Source organism: Oncorhynchus nerka, linkage group LG14 (assembly GCF_034236695.1).
Source record: "Oncorhynchus nerka isolate Pitt River linkage group LG14, Oner_Uvic_2.0, whole genome shotgun sequence".
In the NCBI taxonomy this organism is placed as follows: domain Eukaryota; kingdom Metazoa; phylum Chordata; class Actinopteri; order Salmoniformes; family Salmonidae; genus Oncorhynchus; species Oncorhynchus nerka.
The window spans coordinates 94,876,477-94,904,375 of NC_088409.1; the positions used below are offsets into that span (position 1 = coordinate 94,876,477).

General features: G+C 44.5%; 2 protein-coding genes and 2 pseudogenes across 2 annotated transcripts; all 4 read right to left on the reverse strand.

Moving 5' to 3' along the window:
* Positions 1-2,093: 2,093 nt before the first annotated feature.
* LOC115116472 (extracellular calcium-sensing receptor) lies at positions 2,094-5,597 on the reverse strand. The gene is given in 6 exon segments (XM_065027232.1): positions 2,094-3,007; positions 3,135-3,258; positions 3,398-3,625; positions 3,754-4,566; positions 4,792-5,086; positions 5,350-5,597. Coding segments are annotated over 6 exon segments (2,616 nt in total). The 5' UTR covers positions 5,592-5,597.
* Positions 5,598-11,864: 6,267 nt separating this feature from the next.
* On the reverse strand, positions 11,865-17,270 carry LOC115116468 (extracellular calcium-sensing receptor-like; annotated as a pseudogene).
* A 736-nt stretch (positions 17,271-18,006) lies between these two features.
* Positions 18,007-20,620, reverse strand: LOC115116473 (extracellular calcium-sensing receptor-like). Its single transcript, XM_029644959.2, has 2 exons — positions 20,480-20,620; positions 18,007-18,738 (listed from the first exon to the last, which is right to left on the reverse strand). The coding sequence occupies exons 1-2, from the start codon at positions 20,618-20,620 to the stop codon at positions 18,007-18,009; spliced, it is 873 nt and encodes a 290-aa protein (XP_029500819.1).
* A 1,979-nt stretch (positions 20,621-22,599) lies between these two features.
* On the reverse strand, positions 22,600-27,023 carry LOC115116476 (extracellular calcium-sensing receptor-like; annotated as a pseudogene).
* Between the last annotated feature and the right edge of the window lie 876 nt (positions 27,024-27,899).

Here is a 27,899-nt window from a genome sequence, read left to right on the forward strand (position 1 = left end):
CTGGTTGTTGGGAAGGTGGCATGGTACTCTCTCTGGTTGTTGGGAAGGTGACATGGTACTTTCTCTGGTTGTTGGGAAGGTGGCATGGCACTCTCTCTGGTTGTTGGGAAGGTGGCATGGTACTCTATCTGGTTGTTGGGAAGGTGGCATGGTACTCTCTCTGGTTGTTGGGAAGGTGGCATGGTACTCTGGTTGTTGGGAAAGTGGCATGGTACTCTCTCTGGTTGTTGGGAAGGTGGCATGGTAATCTGGTTGTTGGGAAGGTGGCATGGTACTCTCTCTTGTTGTTGGGAAGGTGGCATGGTACTATTGTTGTTGGGAATGTGGCATGGTACTCTGGTTGTTGGGAAGGTGGCATGGTACTCTCTCTGGTTGTTGGGAAGGTGGCATGGTACTCTCTCTGGTTGTTGGGAAGGTGGCATGGTACTCTGGTTGTTGAGAAGGTGGCATGGTACTCTGGTTGTTGGGAAGTTGGCATGGACCTCTGGTTGTTGGGAAAGTGGCATGGTACTCTCTCTGGTTGTTGGGAAGGTGGCATGGTAATCTGGTTGTTGGGAAGGTGGCATGGTACTCTCTCTTGTTGTTGGGAAGGTGGCATGGTGCTCTTGTTGTTGGGAAGGTGGCATGATACTCTGGTTGTTGGGAAGGTGGCATGGTACTCTCTCTGGTTGTAGGGAAGGTGGCATGGTAATCTGGTTGTTGGGAAGGTGGCATGGTACTCTCTCTGGTTTTTGGGAAGGTGGCATTGTACTCTGGTTGTTGGGAAGGTGGCATGGTACTCTGGTTGTTGGGAAGTTGGCATGGACCTCTGGTTGTTGGGAAAGTGGCATGGTACTCTCTCTGGTTGTTGGGAAGGTGGCATGGTAATCTGGTTGTTGGGAAGGTGGCATGGTACTCTCTCTTGTTGTTGGGAAGGTGGCATGGTACTCTTGTTGTTGGGAAGGTGGCATGATACTCTGGTTGTTGGGAAGGTGGCATGGTACTCTCTCTGGTTGTAGGGAAGGTGGCATGGTAATCTGGTTGTTGGGAAGGTGGCATGGTACTCTCTCTGGTTTTTGGGAAGGTGGCATTGTACTCTGGTTGTTGGGAAGGTGGCATGGTACTCTGGTTGTTGGGAAGGTGGCATGGTACTCTCTCTGGTTGTTGGGAAGGTGGCATGGTAATCTGGTTGTTGGGAAGGTGGCATGGTACTCTCTCTGGTTGTTGGGAAGGTGGCATGGTAATCTGGTTGTTGGGAAGGTGGCATGAAACAGTCTCTGATTGTTGGGAAGGTGGCATGGTACTCTGGTTGTTGGGAAGGTGGCATGGTACTCTCTCTGGTTGTTGGGAAGGTGGCATGGTACTCTCTCTGGTTGTTGGAAAGGTGGCATTGTACTCTGGTTGTTGGGAAGGTGGCATGGCACTCTCTCTGGTTGTTGGGAAGGTGTCATGGTGCTCTGGCTGTTGGGAAGGTGGCATGGTACTCCCTCTTGGTGTTGGGAAGGTGGCATGGTACTCTCTCTGGTTGTTGGGAAGATGGCATGGTACTCTCTCTGGTTGTTGGGAAGGTGGCATGGTACTCTCTCTGGTTGTTGGGAAGATGGCATGGTACTCTGGTTGTTGGGAAGGTGGCATGGTACTCTGGTTTGTGGAGATGGTGGCATGGTACTCTAGTTGCATGGTACTCTGGTTGTTGGGAAGGTGGCATGGTACTCTCTCTGGTTGTTGGGAAGGTGGCATGACACTCTCTCTGGTTGTTGGGAAGGTGGCATTGTACTCGCTCTGGTTGTTGGGAAGGTGGCATGGTACTCTGGTTGTTGGGAAGCTGGCATGGTACTTTCTCTTGTTGTTGAGATGGTTAGCATGGTACTTTCTCTTGTTGTTGAGAAGGTTAGCATGGTATTCAGGTTATATACCTCATTCACTACCTTTTAGCCATACTCTGACAATAAAAACAAATTCTTTTGAATTGGACTTAGTTCATAATCAAAAAATCAACTAATTCAATTTCTAGTTATGCATGGTTTATTTTCACCATTTAAACATTCAAACCTGAAATCCTTAAAATGTCAAATTAAGTACATTATCATGAGAAACATGACTAATATATGCGTTCATGCTGATTTTGTTTACATTTTTCCCATCATCAACTTTTTAGTGTTTTTCTCTGGTTTCATTAAAATTATATAACATTTAGGTGCAAATATACAGAAAAGTAAACCAAAACTAGAGGCCAGAATAGCAAAGATCTCCACAGCTACAGTGAACTTCCCAGGAGAGCTGACATAAGCTGGGATAAAGGTGATCCAGACTGCACAGAATATGAGCATGCTGAAGGTGATGAATTTGGCCTCATTGAAGTTATCAGGCAGCTTCCGAGCCAGAAAAGCCAGCACAAAGCACAAGAGAGACAGGAGTCCTATATAGCCCAACACAGCCCAGAAACCAATAGCTGAACCCACATCACACTCTAGAATGATCTTTTCCTTGTAGGTAGTGAGGTTTTTAATGGGGAAGGGAGGGGACAGGACCAACCACAGAGTGCATATCAAAGCCTGGACAAACGTGAAGGACACTACAGTCAATCTCTGCTGTGGAGGACCAAACCATTTCATGACATTACTGGCTGGAAGCGTAGCCCTGAAGGCCATCAACACCACTATTGTTTTCCCCAGAACACAAGAGATGCAGAGGACGAAGGTGATCCCAAACGCTGTGTGACGCAGCATACAGGACCATTCAGAGGGCCGGCCAATGAAAGTAAGAGAACACAGAAAACACAGAGTCAAGGAGAAGAGCAGCAGGAAGCTCAGCTCAGAGTTGTTGGCCCTGACGATGGGGGTTTTCTTGTATCTGAAGAAAATAAATGCCACAATACTCGTCATACATGTTCCTAGCAGGGAGATAGCAGTCAGCAACACTCCCATGATTTCTTCATAGGAGAGAAATTCTATTTCCTTCTTTTCACACATATCCCTCTTCTTATTGGTCCAAAACTCAGGATGACATTGATCACAGGTGACAGAATCTATAAAAACAAAAACAAAAGGAATGTAATTAGTTTTATAAAGACGACACACAAACTCTTTTTCATTCCAGGACAACTGTGTAGGTCGTTTTTTTTCTCTTATCACTGTTTGACTGATTGTTCCTACCTGTGTTATTGCTGATTTCTCCCTCTGCACATTGGATACAGTCATAACAGCATACAGGCTTTCCTTTCTGTACAGCCTTACGAGTGCCTGGGGGACAGCTGTCACTGCACACTGACACAGGCACCTGTAAAAAAAAAAGTTTAAAATAAAAAGCAGTGGTGTTTTATATTAGAGAACATGGTGACACAATCCACTACTCTGTGTACAGTTACAAATGATAGCCTGCAACACATAGCGTGTATTTGACATTCAATTAGTCGCACCAGCTTTGCATTCTGTGTCCACACTAAGGAGCTGTTGTTGATGGTGAGTTGCCTGTCTGCAGGTAGGGAGGCATCGTAAAGACCCACGGTAACAAACTCCACACTGCCGTCCTCTTTCGGCTGCCAGTTGATGATGTCATACTTGGCAGTAACGTCCCCTTTCTCGTTGAAATACACCTCCTCCCCTTCCTTTGTCTTGAAACGCACGTTTTTTATGTGCTCGAGAATCTAAGGAGACATAACAATAACAGTAATAATATTAACATAGCAGGAATGCTTTTTTTTGTAGTTTGAACTGAAATGTCTGACATATGAAAATCTGAGTTACACTTCCTATTGTGTGCTTATCAACTCACTGTCTGTGGATCAGGCTGTGTCTTGTTGCCACACGTCTCCCCACAGCCCCAAACATTATGGAGGGCATGGGCCACAGCCAGAACACCTTTATAGACATTATTAAAGATAGCCATTAGAGACAGATCCGTGAAGATGTTCTGCAACCCAGACAGATTCTCCCTGCCTGTACACTCTCGCTGAGACTGACCCGTCTCGGACTCTGAGCTCTCACCCTGCCTGAAGCGACAGTCAAACAGAGCCTCCCAGAACTCAGTGAACATGCTGCTGTCAATGCCGGCGGAGTTAAGCGGCCTCACGTCCAGGATGAACTCTCCCAGCCCTGTGACATGGGCTTTGGCGATGGACAGGCCTATGGCTCCATTTAGGACGTGGTGGGCATCCACCCTGGCGATGTAGGAGTCAATGATCCATCCCTCGGAGCCCACCCACTGGTAGCCTGTCAGATTGTGGAGGGCAAATTGCCTCACCAGCAAGTCTAGGTCCAGGAAGGAGAGGAAGGCAACAATGACCTTGGATTTGGACGTCTTGATGCTCTCTATGACCCTCTGCAGCTTCTCCTCAGGGTCTGTCCTGAAGAAGGCCACAGAGTACTCCAGACAGATCCCCAGCTGCTCTGCCGTCTCAATGAACGTGGCCATGCCGTTATTTCCATAGTCGTCGTTGGTTCGGATGGCGCCCACCCAAGTCCATCCAAAGTGCTTGACCAGCTGGGCCAGGGCTCTGCTCTGGTAGCGGTCACTGGGGATGGTTCTGAAGAAGGAGGGGTACTTGACTTTATCACTCAGACACCCACATGTGGCAAAGTGGCTGATCTGAGGAAATAAATTGTACAGGAGTCACAATAGACAACCAATTAGGACATACAACTATCTATCAACAGTATAAGAATAGACAACACATCCAAATACTACTATTTAGGGGGGTAAGCATTTTTCAAAAAGTTTTCAATGACTACCAATGAGCATGTTTGGAGTTAATGTATAGAACATCTTAATTCACTGATACCCTCTTGACTCCTAACCCTGCCCTCTGCCTACCATCGGGATATGGAAGGGACCGAGGACGGTAGCAGTGGCCATGCTGGGTGAGGAGGAGTCCTCCCCCATGATGGCCTGAACCTGGGCTGGTCTGGAGCAACCTGAACCCTCTGTGGCTGTCTCCTGGTTCCCGTTAGCCAGCGCCAGGGCCACCCTCACCCCTCTGGCTATGGAGCCACATGAGTCATAGATCTTATAGCCTAGAGAGACACCGGGCAACAGGGATGTGCTGTTGTTGATCTCCTCTATGGCAAACAGCATAGCCTGGGTAAACTGGAACGCTCTGAAATTCAGACTGGTTCCAACACGACAGTTGTTAATGTCAGGGTTTGGGGTTCAAATGTTCCCTGACTAAAAATGCACAATATTTTCTAAAAAAAATATATTTTGTAAGAAATTATTCTAGAGATACATTATTGAAACCGATAATTGTTGATACCATAGTAAAAAAATAAGGAATTAGCTGTTTTTTTAATATGTATGGTGTTCTTAAAACTTACCATAGTATTTTCTCAGATTTTCAATATTATGCCAACCTTATTCCTGCCAGTAGTTTACCTGGTGCACTGCAGAGGTGGTGGGCTATGTGTGTAGTTCAGCTCTCTGTTCTGCCAGCTGCTGTGGAATGAGAAGATGCCTCCCAGAATGATGTCTCCATCCTTGGCCAGCTGTGGGTACTCTGGACCTCCTCTCCGCCTGCACATCACCAGGCCCTCTGGCTCTGCCTTGGATAGAGCAGCCACCAGAACCAGCTGTAGCATCGCCCAGCCCTGCTCTGGCCACCTATGTGTGGACAGCATACCTGACACTGCTAGGCTTCTGTAGTATGCTAGGCTGCCTTTACAAAGGGATGGCAGTGCTGAAACGGATATTTATACGCTGTCACACTCCACCAGGGAACGAGCACCATTAGGCATCAGTGAGGGAGGTGCTACATTGGGCATCAGTGAGGGAGGTGCTACATTGGGCATCAGTGAGGGAGGTGCTACATTGTGTCATGATAACAACACATTATTGATTACCGGAAAATGACTGGCATGTTTAGTGTGGAGATGTTTTAAGAAGGTCATACCAAGGATCATTTTGCTATTTGATTTTCAATTTTAAGACCCCTTGAAGTATCAAAAAAAATTCCCCCCAAAATATTTGATGAAACATTGAATTTGGCCTTACTGCTAGTAGCCCATACAAACGCATTGAATAACATATTCACTACATGGAACAATAGATAGTCCCCCCCAAAAAATCTAAAGGAATTTTATTCTGAAGTGTCTTATATCTGACAGATATGAGAAAGATCAGGAAATGGTCTCCATGTAACAACAAAATGTGAATAAAGTCAAGGGGTCTGAATACTTTCCGAATGCATTGAATTTGGAAATGATTCAGACCCCTTGAATTTTTCCACATTTTGTTACGTTACAGCCTAATTCTAAAATGGATGAAATCGTTTTTTTCCCCCTCATCAATCTACACAATACCCCATATCGACAAAGCAAAAAAAAGAAACATTTTTTGTTGTTGAAATTTCTTACAAAAAAATGATAATAATATCACATTTACATAAGTATTCAAACCCTTTACTCGGTACCTTGGCAGTGATTACAGCCTTGAGTCCTCTTGGGTATGAGGCTACAAGCTTGGTACACCTGTATTTGGGGAGTTTATCCCATTCTTCTCTCATGCTCTGTCAGATTGGATGGGGAGCATTGCAGCACAGGTATTTTCAGAGATGTTCGATTGTGTTCAAGTCCTGGCTCTGGTTAGGGCATTCAAGGACATTCAGAGGCTTGTCCCGAAGCCACTCCTGCGTTGTATTGGCTGTGTGCTTAGGATTGTTGTCCTGTTGGAAGGTGAACCTTTGCCCCAGTCTGGAGTCCTGAGTGCTCTGGCCAGGTTTACATCAAGGATCTTTCTGTACTTTGCTCTGTTCATCTTTCCCTCAGTCGTGACTAGTCACCCAGTCCCTGCCGCTGAAAAACATCCCCACAGCATGATGCTGCCACCACCATGCTTCACTGTAGGGATGGTGCCAGGTTTCCTCTTCGACATGAGTCTGACACCTGGCTTTCAGGTCAAAGAGTTCAATCTTGGTTTCATCAGACCAGAGAATCTTGTTTCTCATGGTCTGAAAGTCCTTTAGGTGCCTTTTGGCAAACTCCAAGTGGGCTGTGATGTGCCTTTAACTGAAGAGTGGCTTCCGTCTGGCAACTCTACCATAAAGGCCTGATTGGTGGAGTGCTGCAGAGATGATTGTCCTTCTGGAAGGTTCACCAATCTCCACAGAGGAACTCTGGAGCTCTGTCATAGTGACCATCGGGTTCTTAGTCACCTCTCTGACCAAGGCCCTTCTCCCACGATTGCTCAGTTTGGCCAGGAGGCCAGCTCTAGGAAGAGTCTTGGTGGTTCAAAACTTCTTCAATTTAAGAATGATGGAGGTCACTGTGTTATTGGGGACCTTCAATGCTGCAGAAATGTTTTGGTGCCCTTCCCCATATCCGTGCCTCGACACAATCCTGTCTCAGAGCTCTATGTATAATGCCTTCGACTTCATGGCTTGGTTTTTGTTATGAATTTTTATTTTTATTTTTTTTATTCACCTTTATTTAACTTATTTGGAACTGGGGGCAGTATTGAGTAGCTTGGATGAATAAGGTGCCCAGAGTAAACTGCCTGCTACTCAGGCCCAGTTGCTAATATATGCATATTATTATGGATGAAACTCTGACGTTTCTAAAACTGCTTGAACGATGTCTGTCAGTATAACAGAACTCATACGGCAGGCAAAAACCTGAGAAAAAATCCAACCAGGAAGTGGGAAATATGAGGTTTGTAGTTTTTCAAGTCATTGCCTATCGAATATACAGTGTCTATGGGGTGATATGTTGCACTTCCAAAGGCTTCCACTACATGTCAACAGTCTTTAGAACCTTGTTTGATGCTTCTACTGTGAAGGAGGGGGGAATAAGAGCTGATTGAGTCAGGTCACTGCCAGAGTGCCATGAGCTGATCATGTGCGCTCACGTGGGAGCGACCTGCGTTCCATCACATTTCTACAGACAAAGGAATTCTCCGGTGGGAACATTATTGAAGATTTATGTTAAACACATCCTAAATATTGATTCTGTACATCGTTTGACATGTTTCTACGAACTGTAATATGACTTTTCGTCTGAACTTTCGCCTGGACTTGCCCGAGCCTCGTGAGTTTGTATTGTGTACTAAACATGCGAACAAAAAGGAGGTATTTGGACATAAATGACTTTTTCAAACAAATCAAACATTTATTGTGGAACTGGGATTCCTGGGAGTGCATTCTGATGAAGATCATCAAAGGTAAGTGAATGTTTATAATGCTATTTCTGACTTCTGTTGACTCCACAACATGGCGGATATCTGTATGGCTTGTTTTGTTGTCTGAGTGCCGTACTCAGATTATTGCATGGTGTGCTTTTTCGGTAAAGCTTTTTTGAAATCAGACACAGAGGTTGCATTAAGGAGATGTTTATCTAAACTTCTATGCATAACACTTTTCATCAACATTTATAATGAGTATTTCTGTAAATTGATCTGGCTCTCTGCAAAATCACTGGATGTTTTGGAAACAAAACATTACTGAACGTAACGCGCCAATGTAAACTGAGATTTTTGGATATAAATATGAACTTTATCAAACAAAACATACATGTATTGTGTACCATGAAGTCCTATGAGTGTCATCTGATGAAGATCATCAAAGGTTAGTGATGAATTTTATCTCTATTTGTGCTTTTTGTGACTCCTCTCTTTGGCTGGAAAAATGGCTGTGTTTTTCTGTGACTAGGTAGTGACCTAACATAATTGCTTGCCATGCTGTCGTCGTGAATTATTTTTGGAATTGGATACTGTGGCTGGATACTGTGGCTGAGTTTATCTTTAAAATGGTGTAAAATACTTCTATGTTTGAGGACTTTTAATTATGGGATTTCTGTTGTTTTGAATTTGGCGCCCTGCAATTTCACTGGCTGTTGGCGAGGTGGGACACTACCATCCCACATATCCCTGAGAGGTTTATTTAACCAGGTAGGCTAGTTGAGAACAAGTTCTCATTTACAACTGCGACCTGGCCAAGATAAAGCAAAGCAGTATGACAAAGACAACAACACAGATAGACTATGTGATAGACTGCATCCAGTTTGCTGAGTAGATTATTGGAAGCTATTTTGTAGATGTCATCGCCGAAGTCGAGGATCTGTAGCATAGTCAGTTTTACTAGGGTAAGTTTGGTGTAAGTAAGGCTTTGTTGCGAAATAGAAAGCCGATTCTAGATTTTGTTTTGGATTGGAGATGTTTAATATGAGTCTGGAAGGAGAGTTTACAGTATAACCAGACACCTAGGTATTTATAGTTATCTACATATTCTAGGTCGGAACCGTCCAGGGTGGTGATGCTAGTCGGGCGGGCGAACGGTTGAAAAGAATGCATTTGGTTTTACTACCTTTTAAAAGCAGTTGGAGGCCACGGAAGGAGTGTTGTATGGCATTGAAGCTCGTTTGGAGGTTAGTTAGCACAGTGTCCAAGGAAGGGCCAGAAGTATACAGAATGGTGTCGTCTGCGTAGAGGTTGATCAGGGAATCTCCTGCAGCAAGAGCGACATCATTGATATATATAGAGAAAAGAGTTGGCCTGAGAATTGAACCCTGTGGTACCCCAATAGAGACTGCCAGAGGTCCGGACAACATGCCCTCCGATTTGACACACCGAAGCCTGTCTGCAAAGTAGTTGGTGAACCAGGCAAGGCAGTCATTAGAAAAACCAAGGATTTTGATTCTGCAGACTAGAATTTGGTGATTGACAGAGTCGAAAGCCTTGGCCATGTCGATGAAAATGGCTGCACAGTTCTGTCTTTTATCGATGGCAGTTAATATATCGTTTAGTACCTTGAGCGTGGCGGAGGTGCACCCGTGATCGGCCCGGACACCGGATTGCACAGCCGAGAAGGTAAGGTGGGATTCTAAATGGTCAGTGATCTGTTAATTAACTTGGCTTTAAAAGACCTTAGATAGGCAGGGCAGGATGGATATAGGTCTGTAACAGTTTGGGTCTAGGGTGTCACCCCCTTTGAAGAGGGGGATGACCGCGGCAGCTTTCCAATCTTTAGGGAACTCGGACGATACGAAAGAGAGGTTGCACAAGCTGGTAATAGGGGTTGCAACAATGGCGGCGGATAGTTTTTGAAAGAGAGGGTCCAGATTGTCTAGCCTAGCTAATTTGTTCTAGTCCAGGTTTTGCAGCTCTTTCAGGACATCACCTATCTGGATTTGGGTGAAGGAGAAGCTGGGGAGGCTTGGGCGAGTAGCTGCAGGGGGGCAGAGCTGTTGCCCGGGGTTGGATGTAGCCAGGAGGAAGGCATGGCCAGCTGTAGAGAAATGCTTATTGAAATTTTTGATTTTCATGGATTTATCGGTGGTGACCGTGTTACCTAGCCCTAATATCCTTCCAGGATATTTCTGCTCTCCTGCGTCTGACTTCACTGCCACCAGTTCCGCAAACCTTACAGTGGAAGGCTACCTGAAATGTTTGACCCAAGTTAAATAATTTATAGGCAATGCTACCAACTACTAATTGAGTGTATGTCAACTTCTGAACCACTGGGAATGTTATGAAAGAAATAAAAGCTGAAATAAATAATTCTCTCTACTATTAGTCTGACATTTCACATTCTTAAACTAAAGTGGTGATCCTAACTGACCTAAGGCAGGGATTTTTTTGTAGGATTAAGTGTCAGGAATTGTGAAAAACTGAGTTTAAATTTATTCAGCTAAGGTGTATGTAAACTTCCGACTTCAACTGTATCCATGTTTAAAATCGAATTAAACATCACTATTATTTTGTAAGAAATGTAAGGTATTTTTGACATGTTTCAATAAAGTTGTCTGAAGTAGAAGCTCATCTTTTGTAGGTATTTTCACTTGGTAATGAGTAATAAGTAATTAAATAGAAGAGAAAGCCTGTGTAACACCTAGTAATTACATTGTACTTATGCAGATATTACATTTATTATGTGGTGTAGTTGTGGGTATATTCTCTCACTTGGTTGGCAAGGAGGTTCAGCTTGTCATAATGGGTAACATTAATTGTAAGGAAAAACTATTATAATCTGGGATGACATCCATACGGTAGACCCTAGTCAGTAAGGTGGGTCTATATCCAATCTGTTTTAGTAAACCCAGGTGGTACACCTTTTTTTTGGGGGGGGGGGGGGGGAATTGCTGTCAACAACATTGAGTGGATATTTTGAAGAGTTGGCATTCACAGGTAGGTAATGAGGGCCTATTGATCCTTCAACATTTGTAATCTCGGACACCCAGCGCATTTGTCCACAAGATATTACAACCGTGTGACAATTATTCCTGAATAGGATGCAGCTGAGAAGAAACTACACACTAAATTGGTCAATTAAATGGAAACTTGCCCATTTGTAATATGCATGGTAACAAGCTTTTGTTGTTACACCTCCGTAATTACAAACTGCAGTTACCACCAGTTAAATAGGGTTATTTCAGTGTAACTATACAATTAACCACATTACTTGTTACAGCGTAATTACACATAAGGACCCCTTAAAATGAAGTGTCAATAGGCCCTCATTACCTACCCTCATTACCTACCTGTGAATGCGCTGGGTGTCCGAGATTACAAATTAACCACATTACTTGTTACAGCGTAATTACACATAAGGACCCCTTAAAATGAAGTGTTGGCAAAAAATATGCAGCATGATCATTGTTTTGGTGTAGTGGTTTTACCTTTTAAAATAACTGGCAGAAGGGATTTAAACATTTTATTCGTTTCACTGAGTTTCAATGGTTATTATCACAGTTGAGAAGAAATCTCTGAGAAGTTGGCAGAGAAACCATTATCAGCCATAGTTTCTTGCATATTACACAGATAAGGAAAGATAAAGATATGAGATGAAACTTATAAAAAAAACTTTATTAATGTTTATAAACTTTATAAAAAAACTTCTAAAAACATTACATTAAACAAATACTTTATAAATATCTAACATCAAAACATTTTAAAGTCAGTAATATATTCAAAAGGTGTTGTAACAAAGTCAAAGTGTTTTTGATGACGTTTTACCCATCAAATGTTTTTTGGTGTTTTTCTCTGGTTTACATAAAATGATGTAGCATTTGGGGAGAAATATACAAAAGAGCATTCCATAACTAGAGGCCAGAATAGCAAATATTTCCACAGCTACAGTGAACTTCCCAGGAGTGCTGACATAAGCTGGGATAAAGGTGATCCAGACTGCACAGAATATGAGCATGCTGAAGGTGATGAATTTGGCCTCATTGAAGTTATCAGGCAGCTTCCGAGCCAGAAAAGCCAGCACAAAGCACAAGAGAGACAGGAGTCCTATATAGCCTAACACAGCCCAGAAACCAATAGCTGAACCTACATCACACTCTAGAATGATCTTGTCCTTATATGTCTTCATATTGTTGTATGGGAAAGGAGGGGAGACTGTTAACCAAAGAGCACAGATCAGGACCTGTATGAGAGTGAAAGCCAGAACACTGAGTCTCTGCTGTGGAAGCCCAAACCATTTCATGACATTACTGGCTGGAAGCGTAGCCCTGAAAGCCATCAACACCACTATTGTTTTCCCCAGAACACAAGAGATGCAGAGGACGAAGGTGATCCCAAACGCTGTGTGACGCAGCATACAGGACCATTCAGAGGGCCGGCCAATGAAAGTAAGAGAACACAGAAAACACAGAGTCAAGGAGAAGAGCAGCAGGAAGCTCAGCTCAGAGTTGTTGGCCCTGACGATGGGAGTCTTTCTGTAGTTGAAGAATATCAGTGCTATTGTCATTGTCAGACACCCACCAAACACAGAGAAGGCTACCAGCAGTATACCCATGAGTTCCTTGAAGGTGAGGTATTCAATGCCTTTCAAATGACAGTTATTCCTCTCTTCATTTGACTTGTACTCGGGGGGGCATGTTGTACATGTCACTGCATCTGAAAGCATAAACAGTTTCATCATGTACAGCGAGTACATCTTTAGATAGACCAGTAAAGTGCTGGCTGAGATTTTTCCCAAAAAGAACAGGATGAAGGCTAGTGTAAAGGCTACGAGTCCTGAGGTCTCACTTGTGGTGTTGCTGAACTCCCCGTCTGCACAGGCGATGCAGTCAAAGCAACAGAAAGGTTTCCCCTTAACGAAGGCCCGGCGTGTCCCTGGCAGACAGCTCTCACTGCAGATAGACCTGGGTACCTGGAACACACAGATACCCTTTACGCCGCTCATATTTAAACACACACAAGTTCACAGTATACTTTAATGCAAAACTCTTGAAGGAACACATTCACAGTTGTGTTGAATGATTAATAGATGCTTCCCCCCAACAAGTCTTCACCTCAGGCTGATTGTCTGCCCAGACAGCACTCACACCTTCCTTCATCTCAAACCTCTGGCCCTCTGGTTGTGAGGCATCATAGTAGCCGATGGTCTCAAACAAGATGTACCCTGTGTTATCCATCTGCCAGTTGACCAGGGCGTAGCGTGCCGATGGGTCCCCCTGATCATCAAAGAACACCCTCTCACCATGCTTAGTGGTGAAATTCACCTGGGTCAGGTAATGTAACACCTGGAGGAAGGAAATCAAATGAGGGTTGTTGATTTTTTTGCTTTTTACCCCTTTCCCCCCAAAATTTTTTTTTGTTGTATCTAATTGGTAGTTACAGTCCTTGTCTCATCGCTGCAATTCCCGTACGGACTCGGGAGAGGCGAAGGTTGAGAGCAATGCGTCCTCCCCTAACCAAGCTGCACTGCTTCTTGACACACTGCTCGCTTAACCCAGAAGCCAGCCACACCAATGTGTCGGAGGAAATACAGTACACCTGGTGACCGTGTCAGCGTGCGTGCGCCCGGCATGGCACAGGAGTCTCTAGACCGCGATGGGACAAGGACATACCTGCCAGCAAAACCCTCCCTTAACCCAAACAATTCTGGGCCAATTGTAGGCCGTCCCATGGTTTTGCCGGTCCCGGCCGAGACAGAGCCTGGACTCAAACCCAGAATTTCTATTGGCACATCTAGCAACTGCAATGCAGTGCCTTAGACCACTGCGTTACTAGGGAGGCCCGGTGGTATTTTTTTTAACACAGTCTTACGTTCTCCACCCGATCTCGTGTCATAGTGTCAACAGGTGTTATTTGTTAGCTTAGTAAAGCCACATAGTTACAGGCTACAGGTGTTATTTGTTAGCTTTATTAAAGCCACATAGTTGCAGGCTACAGGTGTTATTTGTTAGCTTAGTAAAGCCACATAGTTACAGGCTACAGGTGTTATTTGTTAGCTTTATTAAAGCCACATAGTTGCAGGCTACAGGTGTTATTTGTTAGCTTAGTAAAGCCACATAGTTACAGGCTACAGGTGTTATTTGTTAGCTTTATTAAAGCCACATAGTTGCAGGCTACAGGTGTTATTTGTTAGCTTAGTAAAGCCACATAGTTACAGGCTACAGGTGTTATTTGTTAGCTTTATTAAAGCCACATAGTTGCAGGCTACAGGTGTTATTTGTTAGCTTAGTAAAGCCACATAGTTACAGGCTACAGGTGTTATTTGTTAGCTTAGTAAAGCCACATAGTTACAGGCTACAGGTGTTATTTGTTAGCTTAGTAAAGCCACATAGTTACAGGCTACAGGTGTTATTTGTTAGCTTTATTAAAGCCACATAGTTGCAGGCTACAGGTGTTATTTGTTAGCTTAGTAAAGCCACATAGTTACAGGCTACAGGTGTTATTTGTTAGCTTTATTAAAGCCACATAGTTGCAGGCTACAGGTGTTATTTGTTAGCTTAGTAAAGCCACATAGTTACAGGCTACAGGTGTTATTTGTTAGCTTAGTAAAGCCACATAGTTACAGGCTACAGGTGTTATTTGTTAGCTTAGTAAAGCCACATAGTTACAGGCTACAGGTGTTATTTGTTAGCTTTATTAAAGCCACATAGTTGCAGGCTACAGGTGTTATTTGTTAGCTTAGTAAAGCCACAAAGTTACTTTACCTGCCACGGCTCTATTTTATCCCTGGCTGCACATGTGTTATCTTGAAAAGGCCCCTTCCCACTCTGACAGGTAGTGAGCAGGTGTAGCGCGTGAGCCACAGCATACACAGCCTTGTAGATGTTGTTGAGCAGACTAGCATCTGACACGTCTGTGTAGCGGGATCCAGTGTCTCTCAGGGATTCCCTCCCTGTGCAGGCTCTGACCGGGGAGCCAGGAGTCATGCTGCAGCTGAACACGCTCTCCCACAACTCCACCAGACCCCTGTCCCCCAGCTGAGTGGAAGGCCGCCTGTTGGCCAAGAACTCCCCCAGGCCGGGGATGACCGCGTTGGGCACAGCGAAGCCCACCGCCCCCTGGACCACGGCGTAGTTGACGTGGGAGGCGATGTAACGGTAGGTGATCCATCCCTCGCTACCCACCCACTGCAACCCAGTCACGTTCTGCAGGTGCAGCTCTTTTATCAGGATTTCCAGGTCTGTGCCGTCTGCAAACGCCACGATCACCTTGGAGGTGGACTGTTTAATGATGTCCACCACCTTTAGGAACCACTCTCTGGGGTCGGTCCTGTAGATTGCCACTGAGTAGTCGACACACACCCCTTCACTGGAAGCTGCTTTCAGGAAGGTGGCCATGCCATTGTTACCATAGTCACTGTTGGTTCTGATGGCCCCCACCCAAGTCCAGCCAAAGTGTTTGAGCAGCTGGGCCAGGGCTCTGCTCTGGTAGTGGTCACTGGGGATGGTTCTGAAGAAGGAAGGGTATTGCCTTCTGTTACTCAGACAAGCACAGGTGGCTGAATGACTGAGCTGGAAAGACAAAGACAGACGTTTCTAACACACTGCTCAAACGTTGCCGTTCTGTTGAAAGTAGCACATTGGGCCACAGCAGTATTTTCACATAGCATCGTATCTGCCTTTCACTCTCTCAATACATACAGACATACACTCCCTGACTCACCACTGGTATGTGGAAGGGCCCCATGGTGCGCGCCATGGCTATAGTGGAGGTGGACGTGGTCTCCCCTATGACAGCATGCACGGTGGAGGGCTTGGTGCAGCTCTGTGGCTCCTCCTCATATCCGTTCATCAGAGCCAGGGACGCCCGCACAGACAGGGGGATGCTGGGGCACGAGTCAAAGATCCTGTAGCCCAGAGACAGGCCTGGCAGCAGCTCAGAGCTGTTATTGATCTCCTCTATGGCAAAGATCATAGTTTGGGCATACTGGAGCTCACCTGGGTCCAGCCTGCAGAGAGGACTTCTAGAACTGTCACTTCAGTTTTAGTCAGTGAAATCCCAGCCAGAAACAGACCTATAAAGCGTTTAGTCAGTGAAATCCCAGCCAGACACCTATAAAGCATTTAGTCCGTGAAAACCCACCCAGACACCTATAAAGCATTTAGTCAGTGAAATCCCAGCCAGAGACAGACCTATAAAGCATTTAGTCAGTGAAAACCCATCCAGAGACAGACCTATAAAGCATTTAGTCAGTGAAAACCCATCCAGAGACAGACCTATAAAGCATTTAGTCAGTGAAAACCCATCCACAGACCTATAAAGCAGTTAGTCAGTGAAAACCCCAGCCAGACACCTATAAAGCATTTAGTCAGTGAAAACCCCAGCCAGAGACAGACCTATAAAGCATTTAGTCCGTGAAAACCCACCCAGACACCTATAAAGCATTTAGTCAGTGAAAACCCATCCAGAGATCTATAAAGCATTTAGTCAGTGAAAACCCCAGCCAGAGATCTATAAAGCATTTAGTCCGTGAAAACCCATCCAGAGATCTATAAAGCATTTAGTCAGTGAAAACCCATCCAGAGATCTATAAAGCATTTAGTCAGTGAAAACCCCAGCCGGAGACAGACAGTTTTCATCACTTTTTGAATATAATTTCTCTTACACACCTGTGATCATACATGTTTGTCCACGTGAACAGAGACATAAGCGTTATGATTCACATCAAACAATTCAACATTTACTTACCCTTCACACTGAATGCTTCCTGGGTTGACCTGCAGAGTTGGATTCACACTGACTGGGTTTTGGTGAAAGGAGAAAATACCTCCTAAGTTGATGTCTCCCTCCTTTGAGAACTGTGACAGTTCTTTTGTTCCATAAGATCTGCACACAGGCTGCCCAGCCTTAGCTGTCACTGTCAGTAGAGTGATCACCAGGAGGTCTGCTAGCTGCAGCATAGCTTTTCACCGAGTCTCTCACCTCTCACCGTCCTGACAATGCTCCATCTGGGCTCCTTTATACGTTACCATTAATGATGGGTATGATGCTATAGGAGCTTAGAACTGTTTCAATGTCTTAGTTTCGACCAATGATGACACTCACTGTGTGATTGACAAAACAGTTGGCCTATTAGGTGTTAAAAGGGATCCCTAAGAGGTTTTAAGTAAGAGTAGTGCAGTCCCGTGTGTCTTTCCCAGAACCAATGGCTCAGTCACTTCGGAATATAGATTCTAGAAGATGAGTACTCTGAAGAATACTTTCTTTTTTTTACATGGAGAGCGTTTTGGGAAATCAGAAAATTTCCGGTGAAACTGTAATTCAGGCAGAAATACAAGAAAGTTGTTTTTGGATTATTAGTGAATGCTTTAGCATTATTGTTTTTCTAGTCAGAATTTGTCCCTGGGAAATAACTTATTTCAATCAGTCAACATGTACTGTAGGTTATTTATAATAAGTGGGACCTGGAGAAAATCTGACCTGCAATTTAAAATCGATGGCTCTCCCTTCAGGAAAAGCATAAACTCTCCATGAAAGTTTAAAAAAACAAAAAAAACAAGTGACCCTCCCCTAAACCCAAAATAATAATGAAAAGATAAAGTGGATAGCAGAAAACCTGCCTACCATTGATCCTCACAGGGCCCGGTTTCTCATTAGCAACTGTTTTAACGATGCATCTTTCCTAAAACAGCCGAAGACTTTAACATGCGTTTCCCCAAACATTACGCAGAGAGAACGGTCGCTAAGTGTGTCGTTGGAGAGCGTGTCGATATTGATATCATCGAAAGAAACACAGCGCTGCTCTCGGATCAGCATCCTCCATTCAAACATTTCCTTAACTTTAGAATTATTTCACAATACTGACCATTTTGGGGGAGGGGGAACAACCAGTGCACCTGTCTAACGCCCACAACCTCCCTAACCCCTCTCAATACTAAAGTGTGTATAAAGTTTAAGTAATATGATATAAGACTTGGGAGCAAATATACAGAAAAGTAAACCAAAACTAGAGGCCAGAATAGCAAAGATCTCCACAGCTACAGTGAACTTCCCAGGAGAGCTGACATAAGCTGGGATAAAGGTGATCCAGACTGCACAGAATATGAGCATGCTGAAGGTGATGAATTTGGCCTCATTGAAGTTATCAGGCAGCTTCCGAGCCAGAAAAGCCAGCACAAAGCACAAGAGAGACAGGAGTCCTATATAGCCTAACACAGCCCAGAAACCAATAGCTGAACCCACATCACACTCTAGAATGATCTTTTCCTGATATGTTTTCATATTCTTGTAGGGGAAAGGAGGGGAGACTGTTAACCAAAGAGCACAGATCAGGACCTGTATGAGAGTGAAAGCCAGAACACTGAGTCTCTGCTGTGGAAGCCCAAAACATTTCATGACATTACTGGCTGGAAGTGTAGCCCTTAAGGTCATCAACACCACTATTGTTTTCCTCAGGAAGCTCAGCTCAGAGTTGTTGGCCCTGTCAATGGGAGTCTTTTTGAAGTGAATGAAGACCAATGACACCACTGTGGTTATTAAACACGCGCCGACCAATGAGATTGCAGCCAGGAGGATTCCCATGGTTTCAAATGAGAGAAATGACACCTCCTTTGGGACACAGCGACTCTTGTCTCCGTTTGACCAGTATTCCTGGGAACGTACAAGGAACGTACAAGGAAAACGCTATAATCTAGTAGTGTATTATAATAGGCAGCTGTTCCCAGAGCCGGTTGCTTTTCTAGTTAGATCCTAATGTTACCCAGCTAACTAACATTGAACCTGGCTGATTAGCTCCAGCACTGTGGTATTATTGGCACTGTGTTCATTGTTGTTTAACTAGCTAATGTTACCTGGCCCGTTAGCTGACGTTACGTGACGTGTGTACAACACACGTTGAATATGGCCGGTGTCAGTAAACGTCTAGAATAAAGCGCAATAAAAAAAATTACAGCTATGTTGGTTTGGCTGTTTTCATGTTGTCGGGAGGTAAACAAATCATCGGCCAGAGTGTCAGGTATGCGCTCTGAGAGCGAAACGAGATGGGTGGGGCTAAAGCATAAGAGGGTGTGAACGATGCTGAATGAGTGTTGACAACGACGAGTTCTTCACTCGATACCAAAACATTCAAAGGCAATTTTTCTCAACAGTGAGTTTACAAACTGATCAACATTCAAAGCAGAATTATCCTCCAGTATGTATGCTTCAGTAGTTTACGTGTCGGGGGGCTAGGGTCAATCTGTTATATCTGGAGTATTTCTCCTGTCTTATGTCATTTGTCCTGTGTGAATTTTAAGTATGCTCTCTCAAATTCTCTCTTTCTCTCTTTCTTTATTTCTCTCTCTCGGAGGACCTGAGCCCTAGGACCATGCCTCAGGACTACCTGGCATGATGACTCCTTGTTGTCCCCAGTCCACCTGGCCGTGCTGCTGCTCCAGTTTCAACTGTTCTGCCTGCGGCTATGGAACCATGATTACAATTATTTGACCATGCTGGTCATTTATGAACATTTGAATATCTTGGCCATGTTCTGTTATCTCCACCTGGCACAGCCAGAAGAGGACTGGCCACCCCTCATAGCCTGGTTCTAGGGAGTTTATCCTAGCCACCGTGCTTCTACACCTGCATTGCTTGCTGTTTTGGGGGTTTAGGCTGAGTTTCTGTACAGCACTTTGATATATAAGCTGATGTTAGAAGGGCTATATAAACACATTTGATTTGATTTGAAATTACTTTCCCATTGTTTCCTCAAATGCAGTGTATAATATACAATTTTGTAGCTCTGAGTCTCTACTTTATCCAATGTAAAAATAAAAAACATTTCAAATTTTGCTACATAAGACCGAATCCAGGTAGTGAGTCACATATTCTAAAAGTTAACACATGCTCCACAGTTAATCTATCTTTTCGGTCAGTAGATTTGGTTTGTATCAGTCAGAGCCCAGCCCTATCCACTAAGAGACATAAGGGGCCGCTATGGGTCCCCCGGACCAAAAATAAATACATTTAACTGAAGGCCTCCAAAAGGCTAAGGGTCGGCTGTGGTATCAGTTTTCTCACCTATTAGGTTGCTGATCTCCCCAGCAGCACAGAGGGGATACAGGACAAACAACAGATTGGTATTGTTTTTGATCGCTGCCTGGAGGAACCCTGGGAAGCAGCTGTCACTACACACAGACCGAGGCCTCTGAAACACAACACCTGCTCACTCCCTCTAACCTGTCTGTCTCGCTTTAATCCTTATTAATCCCCCTTGGTCACAGTCATTCAATTCATTCCCGCCTACACGTTGTATGTGTCATCTCCGACAAATGTAAATACCTTTATTCTGATTGTCTATGTTTTATGAAAGTACCTGAAACTGCTACCATGTGTTTTCTGTGTAACTGTGTACCTTTAAGGGATTGCCAGCCCATTCTATCTTTATCCCATTCATGGCAAACTGCTCTCCATTAGCGAGAGAGGCATCGTAATTCCTCACAGTAACAAACACTGTCTCTGCTGCCTGGTCTCTCTGCCAGTTCCACACCTCCATTTTTTTTAAAACTCTCCCCAGACTTCATGGTGAAGTTTACGTCTCGCAGGTATCTCAACACCTGCATGAGTTAAAATAATCACCATATACTGATGTACACTGTCCCAGTAGGATAACACCTTTTGGTTCCTAATAAAACCATGTTTGGTTCCCATGTAGAACCCTCTGTGGAAAGGGTTTAACACGGAATCCAAAAAGATTCTACCTGGAACCAAAAAGGGTTCTTCAAAGGGTTCTCCTAAGGGGACAGCCGAAGAACCCTTTTAGGTTCTAGATAGCACCTTTTTTTTAAGAGTGTATAATTAATGCACTTTAGAAGTAAAATCATGTTGTGATTGTAAATATTTGTCATTTTCATTAAACCAGTCAGTCAATTATCAAATCAGTTGAACAAAATGAAAATGATCTGTTGGCCATAAAGGTAGCCGCTCACCTATGCTGGCTTGATGCAGTCTCACCTGTCCTGGCTCGATGCTGTCTCTCCTATCCTGGCTCGATGCTGTCTCTCCTGTCCTGGCTCGATGCTGTCTCTGCTGTCCTGGCTAGATGCTGTCTCTCCTATTCTGGCTCGATGCTGTCTCACCTGTCCTGTCTCAATGCTGTCTCTCCTGTCCTGGCTCGATGCTGTCTCTCCTGTCCTGGCTCGATGCTCTCTCTCCTGTCCTGGCTCGATGCTGTCTCTCCTATCCTGGCTCGATGCTGTCTCACCTGTCCTGGCTCGATGTTGTCTCTCCTATCCTGGCTCGATGCTGTCTCTCCTGTCCTGGCTCAAAGCTGTCTCTCCTGTCCTGCCTAGATGCTGTATCTCCTATCCTGGCTAGATGCTGTCTCTCCTATCCTGGATCGATGCTGTCTCTTTGTGCACAGTTCCTATTCACACCTTGGCCTTTACTGTGCCTGCTGGTCAACAGGTCATGTATGGAGTGGGCTACATCATACACTGCTTTATACACATTATTAGAGAAGCTCAGCTCGGACATGTCAGTAAACGGGTTACTGATTAAAAAATATATACGATGAAACTATTCATTTTTGAAACTTTTGTGGAACATCTGTTAGTCAAATCACAGTGTAAAAGCAGCTGGGTCGACTCTTGGTCATTTTCTTGTTTTGTGGTGGAAAGCTGAGTGGATCGACTCTTGGCCATTTTCTTGTTTTGTGGTGGAAAGCTGAGGCGGATCGAACATAACACGTCAACCCTGTTACCCATAAATAGACAGGCTAGAAATGCTTAAAGAACTCTTTTAAGCATCGTCCCCTTTTTTTTCATTTTTCGCCTGAAATGACATACTCAAACTTAACTGCCTGTAGCTCAGGACCTGAAGCAAGGATATGGTATTGGTACCATTTGAAAGGAAACACTTTGAAGTTTGTGCAAATGTGAAAGGAATGTAGGAGAATATAACACAATAGATCTGGTAAAACATAATACAAATGAAAAAGAAAAATACAAATAAATAAATGCAAGAGAAAGACCATAATGTATTATTCCAGCCCAGGTGCAATATACATTTTGGCCACTAGATGGCGGCAGTGTATGTGCAAAGTTTTAGACTGATCAAATGAACTATTGCATTTCTGTACAAGACTTTGCATCAAGACTGCCCAAATATGCCTAATTTGTTTATTAATAACTGTCTATGTTAAAAAGTGTGCACTCTCCTCAAACAACAGCATGTTATTCTTTCATAGTAATAGCTACTGTAAATTGGACAGTGCGATTAGATGAACAAGAATATAAGCTTTCTGCCAATATCAGATATGTCTGTGTCCTGGGAAATATTCTTGTTACTTAAAACCTCACGCATAATCACATTAGCCTACGTTAGCTCAACCGTCCCGTGGAAAGGACACTGATCCTGAAGAAGTTTTTTAAACAGTTTTTGACCAAAACTGATGTAGGGTGTTGGCTTTAGTATCGTTTCAATTAAGGACTGTAACTTTCAAAGGCACTAACAAAATATATATATTTAAACCTCTTGAGATGAGAAAACATGTTTTTATTCAGTTAAACATGTCCTCTTCATGACAGAATATTAAAATCAGGTGAAATCAACCTTATTTTTTCCCACCAAGTTACACTAGCCAAAATGGACTCATTTCGTGGAAAGACCCAAAGCGTATTTGTCAGAATAAGGACATGCCATTTGCTTGTGTGTCTTTCACTAGCAGTGGGGGGGGGGGGGGGGTGCATGTACTGTATGTTGACAGAATAGCATTGAAGCTTAACACATTTCCAATGACATGTTTTATGTGTTCCAGCAGAGCAGCACATGGAAAGATTTTAGTGTAAGTTTTCATTTCATTTCATTTTCCCCATAATATGTTTCTTGGTATTTAGCTCAGGTTTAAACAGAATTATATAACATTTAGGTGCAAATATACAGAAGAGCATTCCATAACTAGAGGCCAGAATAGCAAAGATCTCCACAGCTACAGTGAACTTCCCAGGAGAGCTGACATAAGCTGGGATAAAGGTGATCCAGACTGCACAGAATATGAGCATGCTGAAGGTGATGAATTTGGCCTCGTTGAAGTTATCAGGCAGCTTCCGAGCCAGAAATGCCAGCACAAAGCACAAGAGAGACAGGAGTCCTATATAGCCCAACACAACCCAGAAACCAATAGCTGATCCCACATTACACTCTAGAATGATCTTTTCCTTGTAGGTTTTCATATTCTTGTAGGGGAAAGGAGGGAGACTGTTAACCAAAGAGCACAGATCAGGACCTGTATGAGAGTGAAAGCCAGAACACTGAGTCTCTGCTGTGGAGGACCAAACCATTTCATGGCATTACTGGCTGGAAGTGTAGCCCTGAAGGCCATCAACACCACTATTGTTTTCCCCAGAACACAAGAGATGCAGAGGACGAAGGTGATCCCAAACGCTGTGTGACGCAGCATACAGGACCATTCAGAGGGCCGGCCAATGAAAGTAAGAGAACACAGAAAACACAGAGTCAAGGAGAAGAGCAGCAGGAAGCTCAGCTCAGAGTTGTTGGCCCTGACGATGGGAGTGTCTTTCTTTATCAAGTAGAGAATAGCCACAAGCACAGTTAGAAACACTCCAAACAAGGAGAAAAGCATAAGTACAATCCCCATGACCTCAGTAAAGGTCAGGAACTCAATAGCCTTAAATATACATTTGTCTCTGCCAAGATTGGACCAGTACTCATCAGGGCAGTCTATGCAGCCATTAGAATCTGAAAGGAAATCATGATTAGTATGATTAGTAATAAAGTAGAACACATGATGTCATAATCTAGACATTACATTGACCAATGACTGAACTCTGAAAAAGTGGATTAGGACACACATCGCACAACTTGTGTAAGTTCTGTGCAGAATGAATGTTGGGCTTGTGGTACCTGTAGCGTTGCTGATCTCTCCCTCTGAACATGGGACACAGTCATAACAGCATACGGGCTTTCCTTTCTGTACAGCCTTACGAGTGCCTAGGGGACAGCTCTCACTGCACACTGACACAGGCATCTTTAGGGGACAGAGAGCATACATATTACTGCACACTGACACAGGCATCTTTAGGGGACAGAGAGCAGACATATTACTGCACACTGACACAGGCATCTTTAGGGGACAGAGAGCAGACATATTACTGCACACTGACACAGGCATCTTTAGGGGACAGAGAGCAGACATATTACTGCACACTGACACAGGCATCTTTAGGGGACGGAGAGCAGACATATTACTGCACACTGACACAGGCATCTTTAGGGGACAGAGAGCAGACATATTACTGCACACTGACACAGGCATCTTTAGGGGACAGAGAGCAGACATATTACTGCACACTGACACAGGCATCTTTAGGGGACAGAGAGCAGACACGGTTTAACTGTAAATGTTACATGTTTTACTCCAGCAGGGTCTGTCACATAAATGTTTTAAATTGTAATAATGAGTCACACAATAAGGAAGGAAATGATGTTTTATTGTCACACACACCGGGTAGGTGGAGTGAAATGTGTTGTTTAACAGGGTCAGTCATAGTAATACAGAGCCCCTGGAGCAAATTAGGGTTAAATGCCTTGCTCGTGGGCACATCGACAGATATTTTAACCTTGTACGCTTGGGTTTTTGAACCAGCAACCTTTCGGTTACTGGCCCAACGCTCTAACCGCTAAGCTTCTGTTATTCAGAAACGTTGTGTTTGTAAACAGTTAGTTTTTAATCTGTTGGCACCTATTTACTGTACCTGTTGGAGCTCCCCAGGCCACATGATGTCCTCTGTCCTGAGGACGAACTGTTGTCCCGGGGGTAGGGAGGCATCATAGTAGCCCACTGGTTTAAACTGGACCCCTCCGTCTGGCCCACGCTGCCAGTTCACCACCTCGTACCTGGCTGCTGCAGCACCTGTACTGTCAAACCACACCTGGTCCCCTGTCTTTATGGTGAAATTCACCTGCTTCAGAGACTCCACTACCTGGGGAAAAAAGGAACAAGTATCAGTTTTTTTTATTTATTTTGAGATATACTGTCAGTGAGGAATAGAGAATGGATGTTTTTAGTTGCTGTTACCTGCCAAGGTTCAGTTCTCACATTTTGATCACATCCGAGTCCGTCTTTGCACTTTAGCAAGCTGTGCAGCGAGTGGGCCACTGCATATATGGCTTTATAGATATTACTAGAGTATCTGAGCTCATCCACATCTGCATTATAATCTCTCAGCTCTATCAGATCCTGACTCTCACTACAAGGACTACTCACACTCTCCTGGTGGCTTGTCTCTGTGCATTGAAATGCCGTGTCCCAGAACTGCTTAATCACAAAGTCAGAGAAGCCGCTGATGTTGGCCTTCTGGACAGCGAACCCCAGTGAACCCCCCAGCACACTGTAGCTAGTAGGGGTGACCAGGCTATCTGCAGTGATCCAGGCCTCCACACCAATAAACTGTAGGCCGGTGATGTTCTGCAGACTGAGCTCCTCCAGCAGGTTGTTCATCTCCACGTGGGCCAGAAAGCCTACGATCACCCTGGCCGTCCCACCTCGGATCACATTAACAACCTTTAACAGCTTCTCTGGCTCCGTCCGGCTGAACTTCTCTGAGTATTCCACACAGACACCCTCCTCCTGGGCTGCAGCCAGGAAGATAGCCATGCCGTTGTTGCCATAGTCACTATCACTGTTGACCGCTCCCACCCAGCTCCAGCCGAAGTACTTGACCAGCTGGGCCAACGCTCTGCTCTGATAGAGGTCACTGGCGATGGTTCGGAAGAAAGAAGGGTACTCCTTTCTGCTGCTAAGGCACTCACATGTGGCAGAGTGGCTGATCTACAGAACAGAGAGAGGACGAGAAAGACATGGAGAGAGAGACAGAGGGAGACAGAGAGAGAGAGAGAGAGAGAGAGAGAGAGAGAGAGAGAGAGAGAGAGAAAGGGAGAGAGACAGGGATTGGGAGAGAGAGAGGACGAGAGAGACATGGAGAGAGAGAGAGAGAGAGAGAGAGAGAAAGGGAGAGAGAGAGAGAAAGGGAGAGAGAGAGAGAGAAGACGAGAGAGACATGGAGAAAGAGAGAGAAAGGGAGAGAGAGCGAGAAAGAGAGAGAGACAGGGAGAGACAGGGATTGGGAGAGAAAGAGAAATGGAGAGACAGAGGGAGAGAGAAAGAGACGGAACTGAATACACTAAAACAAGATTGACTTAAAATCTTGTATAATTGCTTGTCCTATAGGGCCTCTTACCACAGGTATTTGGAATGGACCGGTGGTGCGTGACATCACTATAGTGGAGGAGGACTCTGACTCTCCGATGATGGCGTGAACTGCTGTTTGGCCAAAGCAGGCCTTTCCCACCGTCCTCTCCTGACCGTTCATCAGGGCCATGGCCGCACGCATAGAGTACAGAGTCGAGCCGCAGTTGTCATAAATACGATATCCAATAGAGACATTCGGAAGCAGAATGTCACTCTTGTTGATCTCTTCGATGGCGAAGATCATGGTCTGAGCAAATCGGAACTCTCTGAGGTTTACACTAGAGGAAAGGTAAAGAAAGATATAAGCTTATATAAGTTTTACAAATCATGAGCATACACAACCACAAAAGTTGTGTTTAATTTGATTTTTTTTTTACTTATAATATTAAAATAGCCAAATATTCAATAAACGGTAACCAAGGAGGAGCTTACTTGGGGAATTTGAGAGGTGGTGTCGGTGAAGGAGCTTACCTGGAGCAGGTGAGAGGGGGTGGTGTTTCTGTGAAGGAGAGCAGGGGCTGTGTGGTTTTGCTGTGGATGGAGAAGGCTCCTCCTATAGTCACGTATCCTTCCTTGGACAGCAGAGGGAACTCTGGGCTCCCCAGCATCTGACAGACAGCCTCCATTCCCTCTGCCCCAAAGACTCCTAACAACCCCACCACTACCACCCACAGCAGCTGCATCACACTCTGAACGGGTTTCACTCCCTGACCTGAGACCTGAGCAGACTCCTACACTGAGTTTTATACTCACAAAGACAGCTGCAGGGCATGGTGGACTAGAGTTATCCAATCAGAGACAGGCGTAATGGGACGGTCTCTACGGGCCACTGTGGATATTATTGCCTCTATTGAAATAACGTATCATCACTGCGCTGCTTTAAAGACAGGATAGCAGGATGACATTTCACTCTGCTGCTTTAAAGACAGGATAGCAGGATGACATTTCACTGCGCTGCTTTAAAGACAGGATAGCAGGATGACATTTCACTGCGCTGCTTTAAAGACAGGATAACATTATGACATTTCACTGCGCTGCTTTAAAGACAGGATAGCAGGAAGACATTTCACTGTGCTGCTTTAAAGACAGGATAGCAGGAAGACATTTCACTGTGCTGCTTTAAAGACAGGATAGCAGGATGACATTTCACTGCGCTGCTTTAAAGACAGGATAGCATGATGACATTTCACTGCGCTGCTTTAAAGACAGGATAGCAGGATGACATTTCACTGTGCTGCTTTAAAGACAGGATAGCAGGATGACATTTCACTGCGCTGCTTTAAAGACAGGATAGCAGGAAAACATTTCACTGTGCTGCTTTAAAGACAGGATAGCAGGATGACACTTTAGTGCATTAGGGACATCATCAGTGATCATCCACTTTCTAAGGTTGGGGGGGTGAAATGTATTCTATTCAAATACACTATCCTGTAGGTCAATAGCATCATGAAGGGGAATGTCCTGTCTCCCAGTGGTAGAGCTCCATGACTTCAGCTGAGAGGCAGAGCTCCATGACTTCAGCTGAGAGGTAGAGGTCCATGACTTCAGCTGTGTAGTAGAGCTC

Bases quoted from the DNA above. Each gene is read 5' to 3' on its own strand.
- LOC115116473 (XM_029644959.2), bottom strand. From the start codon at position 20,620: ATGGAGGTGTGGAACTGGCAGAGAGACCAGGCAGCAGAGACAGTGTTT. The intron at 18,739-20,479 runs GTACACAGTTAC...GTACGTTCCCAG, and splicing joins GGGCTGGCAATCCCTTAAAG to GAATACTGGTCAAACGGAGA.